The sequence below is a fragment of the Anas platyrhynchos genome, chromosome 1 (assembly GCF_047663525.1).
Source record: "Anas platyrhynchos isolate ZD024472 breed Pekin duck chromosome 1, IASCAAS_PekinDuck_T2T, whole genome shotgun sequence".
Classification (NCBI taxonomy): Eukaryota; Metazoa; Chordata; class Aves; order Anseriformes; family Anatidae; genus Anas; species Anas platyrhynchos.
In genome coordinates, this window is record NC_092587.1 from 3,902,470 (window position 1) to 3,916,934 (window position 14,465).

Here is a 14,465-nt window from a genome sequence, read left to right on the forward strand (position 1 = left end):
TCAGCTTCCTTACTGTCCTCTTCTGCTGCCTGCCCTCCAAGTCGGTCACTTCTATGTGTGTGTGCTGTCATTGGCACTAGCTGCAGTCCTCCACTAGAAAAACCTCACTGCAGCAGAGGTGAAGAACCAGCCTGACTAACACTAAAACCACAGGACTTGGGGCAATAACAGAATCCACACTGTGTTACTGCCTCTGCTGTCAGTTTTCTGTTTGAGCAACACATTAAAGCCCTTGCTACTATGTAGGAAAATGAAGAAATTAGCCTAAAATGAATTAGCATGGATTTGCTTATAAGAGTCACGTAATTTGAATGTCACGCTGTGGAAAGTTACCCGCTGGTAACCCATTTAGTGCGATCTGAACTTAGCTTGGAATATGACTTGGCTTTGAGCAACATGATTTATTTACAGCTTTTCTTTCAGCAAACACCCCTGTTCTGAGTGACTAGCCCTAAGCATTTCCTGAGGTATACAGACTGTTGTTTTTGTCTTCTAATTAGCTGTTCTACCTTTTTCTCTGTAATACCAGCTTCCAGCTTAGTGTGTTTGAGGTCATCTTTTCTCTAGGAGCCTCTTTGCTGGCAAGCTCTGTAACCATTTAGTTATAAAAATCCTTATTGCCATTGACTAGTGACTAATACTTATCACCGGAAACAGAGGGGAGGTGACTTATGCTTTAGTGATTTGCATAGGGGAGAGATAATTCTTTAAATAAAATATTAATCTGCACCATGGGGTCACTGAGACAGCTTACCTCCTCTCGAAGCATTAGCAGATGTACGTTGCCTTAGTTTCGTCTCCTTGTAGTTATTTGTTTTGCTGGTGCAGTACAAACACGTGATGTTGGAGCCTGGTTTGTAAGCAGTTGTCCTCTAGGTGCTGCTACAGTAAGTGTAAGCACATACACGGATGTGGAAACCTGACAAGGATCAGACATGCTGACTGGGGTCCTTAGGCAGATATTTGTGATAAAGTAGTTTGTAGCAAGTTTTCTCTCTCTTTTTTTTTTTTTTTATTTTTTATTTTTATGTACATTCTTCCACTTGTTGATGTGCTGGCTCAGGCTTTGCTAGATGAGGCTGTATCTCGCATGCCTTTAAAAATTTGCATCTGAAGTCTGAATTTGCTTCTCTACTTCCTGCCTCCTCTGGTAACTGCTGTTTTTTTTTTTTTTCTATTTGTATTTTCTGTTTCTTTTTTTTCCATTTTTTCCTTCCATGGTTCATCAGCACCCTCTCAAAAAGCTCAGCAGCACTGAATTTGGAGCTCTTTGCTACACCTACAAAGTTCTTTCAGTTGTTTCTTTGACTTTTCATTCTTGAAATTATGCATCCACCTTTTTCTGTAAGGTACGTTGTAAACAGAACTTCCTAACTGTGGTCTCAAGAAGTAATATTTTAATTTCTTTTTGTCTTTTATTTCTCCAATATATTCATTTCTCTTCTGATGCCTTAAAAGACCATGATTACAGAAAATGAAGAGAATGGTGACTTGTAAAATGATGCTTGCCTTACTGGCACTACAGTATTGGTTATACTGCTTCAGGTGATGTCTTTGGTATTTTTCAGGCCTGATTTCCTAAAGTTAAGCTTTAATTCCAAGTTCTAAGTACCCTTGTAAATACTCTCATTCTCTGATGTGCTGAATAACCGAATCTCCTCCCAGGCTAAGCACACGAGCATTTCATTACTTCCGGGGAATCTAGATTAGATGCTACTTAAGGGAGATTTGGCAGTGTCCTGATGGCTAGCAGCAAGCTGGGAGGGACGTGTGGGACGTGTCAGCTGGGAGCTGCGCAAGGTGCCCCTGGTGCGTTATCCACCCTGAAGTCTAAAGAGCAGGGATTTGCATAGTGCCATAGCCATTCCCTGCCTTTTTCTTTTCTGAAATTCCAACAGCAATTGCTGTTTTAATAGCAGAAGCACTGCCTTCGTGCTTTTGTAGTCTTTATAACCCTGAGGTTTCATTCCTGAGTGCTATTTCAAAGCACATCGTTACCAACACAGGTTATGACTGCGTTTTCTTATGTGCCCTGTTCTGTATTTAGCCTGTGTTGAATTTCAGCTGTCAGTTTATCACTTGCCCACTTGCTGTCAGACTAAAGAATCCCGATGCGCTCACAGGGAACATTTTAAAGTTTCAAATTACTATTGTCAAAATCCAAGCCTGATGTGCTAATATTACATGAAAGGTGAGAACTGTTGCCTCAAAGAACCAGGAGCTGTGTAAAGAGTGATCCAAAGAGGGAGGGAGGCAGGTAAAAAACCTTGCCCGAGGTCGTGCAGCAGGTTGGTTGCAGGGCTGGGATTACACCCTATTGCCCTGCACTTGCAGCTATGCAACCGAACCCAAATTCCTCGTGGAGGATTTGCTTTTTATTTTGAGGGCAGGAGGTGATAAAGGTTCTTAGCCTTCAACTTCAGACTCTGAAGCAAGTTCAGCTAAAGAAGAAAGTTGAACAATGCGTTGTCCTCACAGCACGTAGTGCAGAAAGAGGCTCCAAAGAAGACTTGGATTCATCCTATGTTAAATTTAAGGTAGTAATTTATTAAATTAAAGATACTGTTTTTTCCAAAGTTTGTTAAAATGGAGTTAGGCTTTATGATGAGCTATGCCCTTAATTACCCAGAGCTCATGAAAATGACACCCTTCCTACTTCTGAAGCATATTTCCTGTGAGACAGAACCGTGATAAAAATAGTAAAATAGTAAATGGCTGTTGATTTTATAGAGGAGGTTGAGATAAGCCATGCACCAGCAGCATCTTGGCAGCTGCTGCAGGAATGTCAGCCACAGGACCAGGAGGCTGAAATTCCGGGTCCTGCTTACTCATCTTGAAGCCATGCATCCTGCAAGAAGTTCTGCCTGCGTGTTACTCATGAAAAATGGGTGAGTTGCAGCTTCCCTCAAGTTGTGAATTATTGATAATCTTTTAGGAGATGGAAAAAATGTTATTGCTGCTTCCGTATCTGCAAGGAGATGCAGAAATAAGAGTATAACACTTAAAATAGCTCTTTTAAATTTATTTTTTTTCCTAGTATGAGAGCACCAACAAGCAGGCATGGCCAGCTGGAGTGGGCTGCGAAGTGATGCACCACCAAAATCCATGGAATGCTTATGTTTGACTTCTGGATCACATGGAAAATCATGAATGTTTATGGTCTGTCAAAGCAGGTCTTTCATTCCCCATAATCTCACAGAATTGTAGAGTGATTGAGGTGGGAAGGGACCTCTGGGTCCGTCTGCTCCAACCCCCTGTACCTGCAGGGAAGTGCTTCCTAATATCCAGAGGGAATCTCCTGTGCTCCAGGTTGTGTCTGTTGCCTCTTGTCCTGTCAGAGCAGCGCTGGAAGCAGTCTGCATCCGCTGTCCTCGTGCCTCCATTAAGGTATTTATGTACGTGGATGAGGTCTCCTCCGAGATGTGCCTCCTCTAGGCTGCTTTTTTGCAAGAGGAGGGCTGTGAAGATGCTCAGAGGGCTGGAGCCAGGCTGAGGGAGCTGAGGGTGCTCAGCCTGGAGAGGAGAAAGGTCTCCTTCTGTATGGGAACACAAATAGAGGATTTAGGAAGCCAAACAGAAAAAACAGGAGTTTTCAAAACAGCATGCAAACCTAGTTGCAATCAGGCTGTAGGTTCTCATTGCTCTGCTGATGGCAAATTAGCAGCCTGAGAGCACTGCTAACACAATCAGTCCTGATTCCTCTTGTAAGGACAAGTACCTCATCACCTGAAGGCATGCATTCCCCTAGGGAGCCCAGCCATTGCCACACAGCACTGCAGTTCTTGGACCAGAGGGTGCTTGTAAGCAACATAATCACTTCTCTGCAGTCGGGAGCTGCTCTTGATTTGGGAAAGGAGCAAGGTTGTCACACCACCGCCTCTAGGTCCACCCACTGGCCAAACTCCAGCTCCTGCTCGGTGGCAGTCAGGATGTAAGTTCAGGCTTCTGCCCCGTGCCAGAGGAAAGAATTGAGCTTTTGTGAAATTCTGGGTCTGTCAGCCAGGAGCTTTGGCTTTCTGATGTGCTGAGCTGCGGAGGTGGTGGGTTTTTCATAGATGGGTTTGAGAATAGCTCCTGGGCTTGGGAATTTTTTTTGGTGCGTCCTATTGGCAAGACTTCTATTAAATGGCTTTCCTCACCCTGTGATGCTGAAGATTTTATTCTAGTTGCAGCTAAAGAACAATCTCAGAGCCTTTATCACCTGATCAGTTTGGCTTATATGTGAAAGATCAGTATTTTTTCTCACTGCCCCAGGGCCTGCCCTGTGTGATTCACAGGCTGCCCTCTCCTTTGAAAACCTCCATGGGCCTTCAGAGATGTGAAGGCTTTGAGATTAGTTTGTGGGTTAAAACCATCAACAGGGAGGCATGGATGGATGGCAGCAAGCACAGAGTGCTCAACCTCAGGAGCAAACACTTCTCACTGTTCCCAGGAGCTTTTCTCCTGTCGGAAATTCTCCCTTTGCTGAGCTCTGATCTCTCCAGCAGCCTGCTTTGTGTCACCCACCAGTGGCTTTCCTAAAGACTGAAATAAAAACGGGCTCAGTACAAAATCAGTGTGATTCTCTCCCCTTACAGCGTGTTCCTCCAGAGGACAGAAGAGACAACAACGCAGCAGAACGACAGACTGATCCTTGTATCTGCTCTGTGAATAATGGACTCTGCTCTCCGAGACTCCAGCACTTGCTTCTCTTGAATCCTGCTCACCAGATCCAGATCATTTGGAATTAAAACATAAATACTTTATCCTGTGCTTATTCGTATTATGGTAGTGCCAGGGACTGGCTGCCTGTCAGCCTAGTGCTATATAACTGGGAGGAAAAAAAAAAAAGGTTCTGCAGTATGTTGTTTGCACAACACTGATTTCTGATAATCTGTCCTGGAAACTTCTGCACAGCCCAGCTGGAGATGCTCAGGCAGCTCCTGGAAGGACACATGGTGCTTGACGGGGTGTTTAATAGATGAACCACATCTCTCTTTTGGCCCAAAGCTTAATTCCAGCCACTTATGGGTTTCACTAGTTTAGTGGACAACTACAACTGCTTTTATTTTCCTCAGTGTTGGTTTGCTGGAGAAAACACCGAGCTAAGCTTGGTGTTTTGGCTAAACACCAAGCTATGGACCTTCACTGCTGGGCAGCTCTAGACTTTCTCATTGATATTTGTGTCTTCTGTCAGGAGCAGTAACTGAGTTCTGCTCCTTTTCCCTCCTCACCAAAGGATCTGTAAACTCAAACTTTCTTTACACAAGTGCTTAGGCTGGTAAGATTGCAGAAAGAGAAAGGCAGCCAGCGGGTAAGATGTGCTGCTTGCCTTGAATGTTCAGTGTGACTTCACCTGCTCTTTACTGCAAGAAATCTCTGGTGTTACTCGAGTTGCAATTCATGAAGTTAGTGGTAAGGAGGAGAAAATGAAATAAAGTCTGTAGGGCTTTTAATTGCTGATAAAAGGGGGGCAAACCTAACATTTCCATTTCTATGTGCCTCAGGAGAGGGAAACATGACAAAGTCTCTGTTTGTATTTCTAGGTTGGAAGAGACCTCAAGATCATCGTCTCTGTCTGTATGCCTGTGCTTGATACCTTACCCGAAATTATGCGGTCGCTCACAATAAACACGAATGTGATCCTGCAGTGAGTTGTCCTCTTTTAGTGATCTTGCTGTCCATCTGGGTCAGGTGGCACTGGGCATTGCTCGTGTTTTTCTGTACCCAGGAGCAAACCCACAGCTTCCCACATCAGAAAGCAAAGCCCTACATGAATGGGGTGGGAAATGGACACTGGGGTGGAAAAGCTGCAGTGGAAGATCAGAGCAGATGAGACCCAAAGAAAACAAAGTGGATAATTGCAGAAGGGACAGCATGCACACTTGTGCAGGTTTTTCCTCTCATATCTGCTTTTTCCAGTTTCCATTCCCTGCAGAGCTCATGATTGTGGCTTTCTGGCATTCCCTTTCGTTTCTTTTTGAGCATCAGTAAACTGGGAAATCCCAAAGCACGGCGTTCGGCGCTGCATTCCTCTCCTGTTAGTGCAGGAATGTGAGAGCACAGCCTTAGGTCTGCTGCTGACAGCCCTGGCTGTGGTCCCTCTGCTGCTGGTCGCCATCCAGCATTAATACACCCCAAGCTCTCAGCCCTATAAATGTGGGCAGCAGGGGATGGGGACCAGAGCTGTGCTCCCACCCCGTTGTGCTCCTTGCACAGGACCACCCTGCTTTGGCAGGCGTGAAGGCTGGTGCTTGGCTGCTCATCTCCTGGCATTTGTAGCATCTCCAATAATATCTTTGGTTTACAAAATAAGCCAGATGAAATAGGTGCCAGGGATTTTGCAAGGAGGCTTTAAGCTGCACATGCTTTGCTTGCTGATAAATCACAAGAGAACCTCAGCGGTACAGAAAACAAGGTCTTTCCCAGGAAGATCCCTAACCCTTTTCTTGCCTCTTTTCTGCTTCTTATTCCTCCTGCAGGAAGAATGCATTTGTCCCAAGGTGTTTTTTCAGCTTTTTACCACTTCATAGCCCTTTTGGTGTTTTTACTCTCCCAGTCTCTAAGGTGTGATCTCTGGTTTGAGAGCTCACAGCAAGTGAAATGCTCAGGAATCAATGCGGTCCTGCCAAGACAAAAGTCTCCAGCTCATCACAAATTTCTCCACCTTTTGCTGTGGGCAGAAAGCTGGGTAGTTTTTTGGGTTTTTTTTGTTTTTTTTTTTGTTTTTTTTTTGGATATTTGCTGCTTCAGACTTGTAAAACTTGCATGGCAGCCAGGAACCCAAACTCAAATGATACCCTAGCAAAACAAGCAGTGCTCCTCCAGCACCTGCTCCTCATGTAAAGACACAAACAGAAAATGGATGGGTTTCATGTCATTTGAGAAGTCTGCTTAAACCATGGTTCAGGTGTTTGCTTCAAGCACAGATTTAAGAGGAGTGCTCCCTGTACTGAACCATTTTAAGCTCTGCACATCCTCCCATATAACGGAGTTGTTTCTGCAGATGCAGTCCCAAAAGTATCATGTTTCCCTGCTAGGGCTCGGCTTTGGGAAGAAATTAGGAATTTAGGGCAAAAAAAGGAAAAAAAAGGGAAGTCCTGATAACATGGTCAATGTTCACAGTTATATTTGTATATTTTGTCTTCCATTTGCTTTCTGCCTGATCATTTCAAAGTGTTTTGCTTAGTTTCATTTCTATGCAGTGGCTTGCCTTATTCATGGGCAAAGCCTGGTTGCTGATCTTAGTTTTTCCTGTGGTGCTTTTGGAGGCAAAGCTCAAAGAACAACAACAAAACCAAACCAACCAACCAACCAAAACCAACCAACCAAAGAAAAACACAGGAAGACTGAGAATAAAATAATTTTCATATTATAAAAATGGTGATGTTGACATCGATAAATGCCAATACACACTTTTTTCTGATCTAAATATATATATTTAACTTTGTGGCATGGATTCACCTTACAGGCTCACTAATCCTGGTCTTTGTGGAAAGGAATTGATTATTTGTCACCCCAGATGCATCAGAGGAAGGATGTAGATGTTTTCTTTGAATGTGGCACTCCCTTCAGTGCCAGGAAGGTGTGTTGCAGCAGTTCAAAGCCATGGAAATCAATGGGAAGGTCCCTGGAGAGGCGAGGCTGGGTTTTGCTGCATGGGAAGAGCACAATCGTATTTAGGAACCTGCTGGAGCAGGCATCTGCAGGAAAGCCACTGAGGTATGTGTCTGACAGCGGGTGGTGCTGCTGCAGTAATTGCTGCATGCAGATCACTCATGGGAAATGCTGTCCACTGCCTTACACCGCTCCAGGGCCTTTCTCTCCAAAACCCCAAAGCTGATTGCTGTGAGCAGAAGGGGAGACCAGGACCCAGAGCCATGCGAGAGACCAAGAGCACCTTTTCCTAAATCTCTGACCTGCATCTCTCTAATCCAATCTTGCCTTGACACCTTTATAGAGCACCTAGCCTTTGCGATATGAAGATGCCAGCTCTAATATTAGGCTAGCAAAAGTAATCTGTCTAGGTCAGGCTGCAGAGCACGTGGGGCCTGGCTGGAAAGTCTCCAAAAGCCGCTTGTTTCCAGTCCGTGCTGTGCCTTAAGCCCTGATGACCTGCCTGTGCTGCCTGCTGTCCGAGCAGGAACAGCATTGTCACTGCTAGTGAGAAGCCACAAGCCTCTCTGCAACTTTCCCTTCTGCTAAATTTGCAAGGCTGAAGCATCGGGTTTGTTATCAGCATGTGGGGAGAGCTGGCTGTGCAGAACGTGGCTCTGTGCCACCTCTCTGACTGCTCCGTGGAGCTGGAGCAGGGGATAGTTAGCAAAAACCTTGGAAATGTGGGCACAGGCTGAAAATAAAGGGCTTGGGGTTATTAAAAACACCCTGCTGGCCAGCGACTGGTCACTGAAGAGAGCTGGGAAAGATTTATTTAGGGTAACAGCAGCAGAAAACGAGCTGAGCAGTGGGATAAGGTCTGGGAGAGCAGCACCTTCGAGCAAGGTGTCATCCACGGGGTGAGGCCAGGGGCTGAGATCCTGCCCAGGGACTCCAGCATCTTATAAAAGGACAAAAAATGGGATTATGCAAGCGGGGCTGCTCATGTAAGCATGCCCCACAGTGCATCCAGCGCCAGCAATTACGAGCACCCTTGCTTTTCTTGGGCTCGTGCCACGCAAGTAGTTTTCAGACATAAATATTTTAAACGAGCTGTTTGCGTTCTCGTTTGCTTGTAGCGTACAAACCTCACAGCAGAGGAGATCCCTGCCTCTGATTTGCAGCATGAAACAACCTCGTGGCTCCAGCCCAAGACAAGCACCCACATCCCTGGCATGCAGACGGCTGCTGCACATCATCTCACCGTGCCACTGATGGGAAAGGGAGGTCAGCTCAATTCGGGTTTCCTGGCCGGGCAATCAGCGCTGGAAATATCCCTTCCTCCCTGTATGAGTTGTCTCCGATTCCCTTAGGTACGTGCAGAAATGCTGAGCAGCTTGGCCTGGCAGCGCATCCCGTTTCTCACGCCCCTTGAAGCATGCAATATTGATGAAAATGAGCGGTTTGGGGTATTAGCAGGGGTTTGTCTGGAGCCTGGGCTGGATCCTCACCCCATTTTGTCTGCATGTGCTGCCCTCCTGCCTGCAGACCTGCATGCAGTCAGCATCCCAACCAAACACAGGGTTAAAACCGGGTATAAAGGTGAAAGGACACCTTTCTGGGTTACCTTTAACTGAACAACCCCACTGAAATATCGATTGTCGTTAAACCCTGCTGTTGTTTCCTGTAGAGGTCTGTTTTCCTACAGACCACATCTGGGAAAGGCGCTGGCACTCGCCACTGCTCCTCCCAGCACAGGAACCTTGGGAAGATCTCAGAAGCCATCTAAACCATCCCTCGGCCCGAGGCAGGATCCGGGCTGGCTAGGACCGCTCCCAGAGGGTTCACCCAACCTGTTCCTAAAAGCCTGAGCGATGCCAAGCTGCCTTCTCTGCCCGTACAGCCTGGAGTTTGTGCTCCACCGAGAGAAGAGTCGTCCTCACCTCCCCAGCCTGAACCATGTGCTGCTCAGACTCATCTAAACCCATTCTTGGTACCACTTTCCATATGTATTTATTATTATTATTACTATTATTATTGTTATTCACGACATTTTATGTCATTCGGGACATTTTATGCCATTCATCTTAGACCCCCAACAGAAATGCTGTTGAACAGCGGGTAAGGGATGGAGCATCCCAGTGTATCAGAAATCCTCAGACTATTTTTGAAGGCTTTCCTGTATATTTAAATTGCCCGGCACCACTTAGATGCCCGAGGTGCTTTCTGTGGGCGAACAACAATGGGATCTCATAGAGAGGATGAGGCAACGAGATGCTCCTACTCCTACGATGGCCTCAACTGGAGCTTGTAGGCAGCTTTCTAGAGATTGCTCATGGAGAAGCAGGAGAACAAGAATGGTCCTGTCTGAGAGCCTTCTAGCCTGACGCAAAGGAGCAAATCCCAGTTAGCATCCAGGTGTTTTCTTCATTTTCAAATTTTTTTCTAGGGACCAGATTTGGTGGAGGGTGTAGCCAGGGAGCTGGAGGAGTGCAGTACGGTGAGTCAGGCTCCTGGTCCTGCTGGGGATGGAGCAGCAGAGCTGCTCCACAGGACACTGAGGAAACAAAGCCAACAAATGGAAGGAAATATATAAATAAATAAAGGTTTTACCAGCAAGATGACAGCAAGTCGGCTGCAAGAAATAGCCATGGCTGCGTGGAATTTTCCTAGCCTGTGGCCCTTTACAGTTGCTAAATGCCCTAGGAAATTCCATTTTTGGGATTATTTCCCCCCCCCAAAAAAATGTTTGCCCACCCAATATTGATCTCCAGCCCCACACGTCCTGCTGTATTTGCTGGGGCTGGGGCAGAACCAGCTGTCCCAACTGGTTCCAGTTGCTGGGGGGAAGGAAACCCAGCAGCCTGTGCCACCAAATCTTCCCTGCTTTTGTCCCCCCTGTTGTGCTGATGCTCAGGGACATCTCCATGTGCAGCAGCCATACCCAGAGTCTTGGGCTTGGACTTGTTTGTGGCAGGGGATGCTGAGAGGGGTATCTGAGCTTTTGGTGTTGGGAGCAGCTCCCAGTTTAGCCCAGTACCACTACACAGGTGATGGGATCGGTGATCTGTTGGTCTCGGATAGGCAGAGATGATGTGGGAGATTATTTGGGAGGCCAAAACCCCATTATCCCATCTGCATCCACCCTATTCCACCTAGTTCTGTACTGGCGCTGCTGGGCAGAAAAAGAAAGAGAGAAAGGGAGAGGGAAAGGGAAAGAAAATAGAAAAAGGAAAAGAAAGAGAAGGGAAGAGAAGGGAAAGAAAACTGAAAAAGAAAAGGAAGAGAAGGGAAAGAGAAGGGAAAGGAAGAGAAGGGAAGAGAAGGGAAGAGAAGGGAAGAGAAGGGAAAGGAAGAGAAGGGAAGAGAAGGGAAAGAGAAGGGAAAGGAAGAGAAGGGAAGAGAAGGGAAGAGAAGGGAAGAGAAGGGAAAGGAAGAGAAGGGAAGAGAAGGGAAGAGAAGGGAAAGAGAAGGGAAAGAGAAGGGAAAGGAAGGGAAAGAGAAGAGAAGAGAAGAGAAGAGAAGAGAAGAGAAGAGAAGAGAAGAGAAGAGAAGAGAAGAGAAGAGAAGAGAAGAGAAGAGAAGAGAAGAGAAGAGAAGAGAAGAGAAGAGAAGAGAAGAGAAGAGAAGAGAAGAGAAGAGAAGAGAAGAGAAGAGAAGAGAAGAGAAGAGAAGAGAAGAGAAGAGAAGAGAAGAGAAGAGAAGAGAAGAGAAGAGAAGAGAAGAGAAGAGAAGAGAAGAGAAGAGAAGAGAAGAGAAAATTTCCCTCCCAGCCCTGCAGTCTCCGGGGTGCCAAGGGTTAAAGCTGCCAAACCCCACGAACTTCCTCCTTTCCGCAGCGCCTGCCCCCAAATGACGCCGCTTTCTGCCCAAATATGTCTGTTTCCTTCTGAAGAAGGAGAAAGCAGAGGAAGAAGGGCAATAAAACGAGAAACGGAGCCGGACATCGCGCCCCAGCGCAGCCCTGCCTCCTCCCGCCCATGCCGTTCCGCAAAGGTAGGGGCTGGGTGATGGGGGGCAGGGGGTGGCAGCACCCTAGGGTGCTCCCCCCCGGCCCGGGGTGGGAAGCAGGGAGGGCACTGGGGTGTCCCCGGGGCCTCCTTGCAGTGGTGAGAAAAGGGGGCGCCGGGTTTTGCTGCGTCTCCTGTTTTTGTGTTGTGATGGGGAGCAGGGATGCTGTGATGGGGTGGGAGAAAGGTGGGCTGCGTCCTCTTGGTTGTGGGGTTTTTCTTTCTCATTGCTATAGGGGAATAAGTCAGCTGTGGGTGGTGGAAGGGAGGAGAGGGGAGGAGGAAGGTTTCCGTGCTGTGTTTTGGGGGATGCAGGCTGAGAACGGCAACTTGACCGCATTGTGTGGGTCCTTGGGGGAGATGCTCAGCCCGAGGAGCTGTGCTGGTGGGAAAATGGGAGAAGAAAGGCTTTCAGGAGGGTCATCTCACCTGGGCAGCCCCCTGTCACACCATGCTGATCCCCAATGCCCACATCACCTCTTTTTTTTTTTTTTTTTTTTTTTTCCCCGTGAAACCCCATCCCAGCAAGCAGAGCAGTCTTGCCCTTCCCCGGCTTGGCAGCGTGGGGCAAGGAGGACCCAGCCTCGGGTCCCCAAAGCCCCGGTGGCCACGTTTGCTGCCCCAAGGATGGGTGGATGAGCTTCCCATCCTCCCTGGGGCTGGTGCAAAACCGAGGCCTTCACGTCACCTCCTCCTCCTCATCACGGCATGTCCCATCGGGGGATCGAGGTGGGGATGCTCAGGGTGGCTCTTAGTCCCAGGAGCAATATGGGGAGGAGAAACCTGGGGGAGAGAAGTCTTCTCCAGCAGGCACAAGGGCAGAGGGAGGTCAAAACATGCAAGGACATGGGGAGAAGACGCTCCTCAGCCTCTCACCCAGACACTTTGCTGGAGTAGATGTCTCCAAACTGGGGTGCAGCTGGTGCTGTGCTGGAGCAGAGGGTACCACCAGGGGGATCCTAAACCCTGAGGTTAGTGGGGCATGCAAGGGCATCAGGGGAGGAAAAGGGGCTTTGGAAGAGGCAGTTGGGCTGGGTTTTTCTCCCTTCTCCCTCTTGTGGGGAGGGTGGTTTGGGCGTGTGGTGGTTTGCCCGCAGCCGTGTTCGCTGCGCGCCTGGTCCCCGGTTGCGGAGATTTATGTCAGATGTAAGGCTCAGTGAAAAATGATGCGGTTCACACCCTCGCATCCTGACAGCACAGCAGGTTTCGGGTCCTGATTTAATTTTAGGTGATAAATGGTTTCCTTTAGAGAGTGGGTGGTGGGCAGTAGGAGGAAAGCCGAGCACATCAGGCTTTAAAAGCACGGAGAGCGAGGGGAAGCCTCCCGTGTTGAAGGGCAGCTGTGTCCTGCCGTGTCCTCAGCCTTGTTCCCAATAACAGAAACCCCACACAGATCTCCAGCCCTTGGGGACACGTGGTGGGGCTGCAGGAATGAGGCTTTATTTCCTCGTGGTCCTTCCCTGCACGCCTGAACTGGGGAGGACCAATTTATCGTGGCACGGCACCACGCCGCGCTCGCTGTCACCGCTAGGTCCTGGGGGCACTGCAAGTCCTCCTCACCCTGCTGCGAGCAGTTCGGTCCTGGACCTACCTCGTGGTCTCTGTCCCAGCCACAGCTCCTCTACAAACCTCCTCTAGAGGTCAACCTTGAAACGCCAGAGCAGCTGCCAGCAGCTTGCAGCTCCTCCAAGAAGACCTCGGGCAGGTCCAGCACAGCTCAGAGCCTGGTGTGGATGGGGTTGGTCCAGCTCCTTGAGCCAAGATGATGAGCTCGTGCTGAAGAGCCTCCCAAGGACCTCTTCTTCCTGCAGATGGAGGCTGCATGGCTCGCTGAGACCGTTTTGACCTGTGGGGGTTTGGATGAGAGCAGGGGGAAATGGGGACTCCAGCCAGCTTGGCCAGGAGGCTGAGCGATTCCTTTGGGAGCCTTTTTGGGGCAGCACCTCACCCCAAGGCTTGCTCCGAGTGTCTGCAAAGAGGAGGCTGTGCCTGGAGGCTGCTGCTCTGCAAATCCCAAGTAGCCTGAGGCACACGGAGCCTTTGGGGCTTTCCCTAGGAAGGCTCTGAGCCATCCTCACACCCCTCTGCATGCAGAAACAGAGCATCCTGCGGGCCTAAAATGCAAACTCCCCCCCTAGCTCTGCTGCCTTTTTGCTTCTTGTGGCTTTGGCGTCGCTTTGCTGGGTCTCCCTGACAAATCTGTGCTGAAATCTGGGCGTCCTGGCTCTGCTCTGCCTCCTTGCACTGCAGGCACTGCAGGCAGTGGCATCGCCCCAGGGTCTGCGGTTCCTGCCCGCAGCAGCCGCCGTTCAGCCAACCTCAGGGCTCTTTTGGCAGCTTCAGGTAATGGGGAAAGTGTTTCTGGCAGGGGAAAGCGTTTCTGGCAGGGATGCTCGAGGACAATTAGAAGGGACGGGCTCGGGGCAGGAGCTGATTTCTTACAGCATCCAGCTACAACGTGCTGGAGAAAGTCCCCTTCTTGGGTGCTGGCAAACCCCAGCCACGGGAGCTCCCAGCTAAAACGCCCTGCCCCTGGCCCAAAAAACACAATTTAATTACTGATGTGGGGAAGAGTGGGAGAGTGCAGGTGATGAGCAGACAGGATCTTGGCAGAGAGCAGGGCGTTTGTCATCTGTCAAAGGACAAAGGAGTTGGACAGGGAGACCTGCTGGGATCGCTGGTCCTCAGGGCACCTTAGTGCTGGATTAGGGGCGACGGGGAGAGAGCTGGTGGTGCCGAGCGTGTTGTCTGTGCAGGAAGAGCTGATAGCAAGGTGGAGATTAGCAGAGCCATGGGTGTGATGGGCCTGCTGACCTGGGCTGGAGGACACCCTGTCTCCAGACAGGGCTGCTGGGTGTGTTTTGGGGAAATCCCCTGGGG

At 48.8% G+C, this 14,465-nt stretch overlaps 1 protein-coding gene across 6 annotated transcripts in view; it reads left to right on the forward strand.

Annotated features, from left to right (window-relative positions):
• Positions 1-11,415: 11,415 nt before the first annotated feature.
• The window catches only part of PFKFB3 (6-phosphofructo-2-kinase/fructose-2,6-biphosphatase 3), a 39,135-nt gene continuing 36,085 nt past the window's right edge, over positions 11,416-14,465 (forward strand). For 3 of the 6 annotated variants that reach the window (XM_038187730.2, XM_038187723.2, XM_038187736.2), the window contains exon 1: positions 11,418-11,571. In XM_038187730.2, coding sequence (XP_038043658.2) covers positions 11,428-11,571 — 144 coding nt within the window. In that variant the 5' untranslated portion in view covers positions 11,418-11,427. Of the gene's footprint in view, positions 11,572-14,465 lie in introns of all 6 variants that reach the window. The other 3 variants (XM_072042695.1, XM_038187718.2, XM_038187747.2) reach the window with 2 other exon arrangements.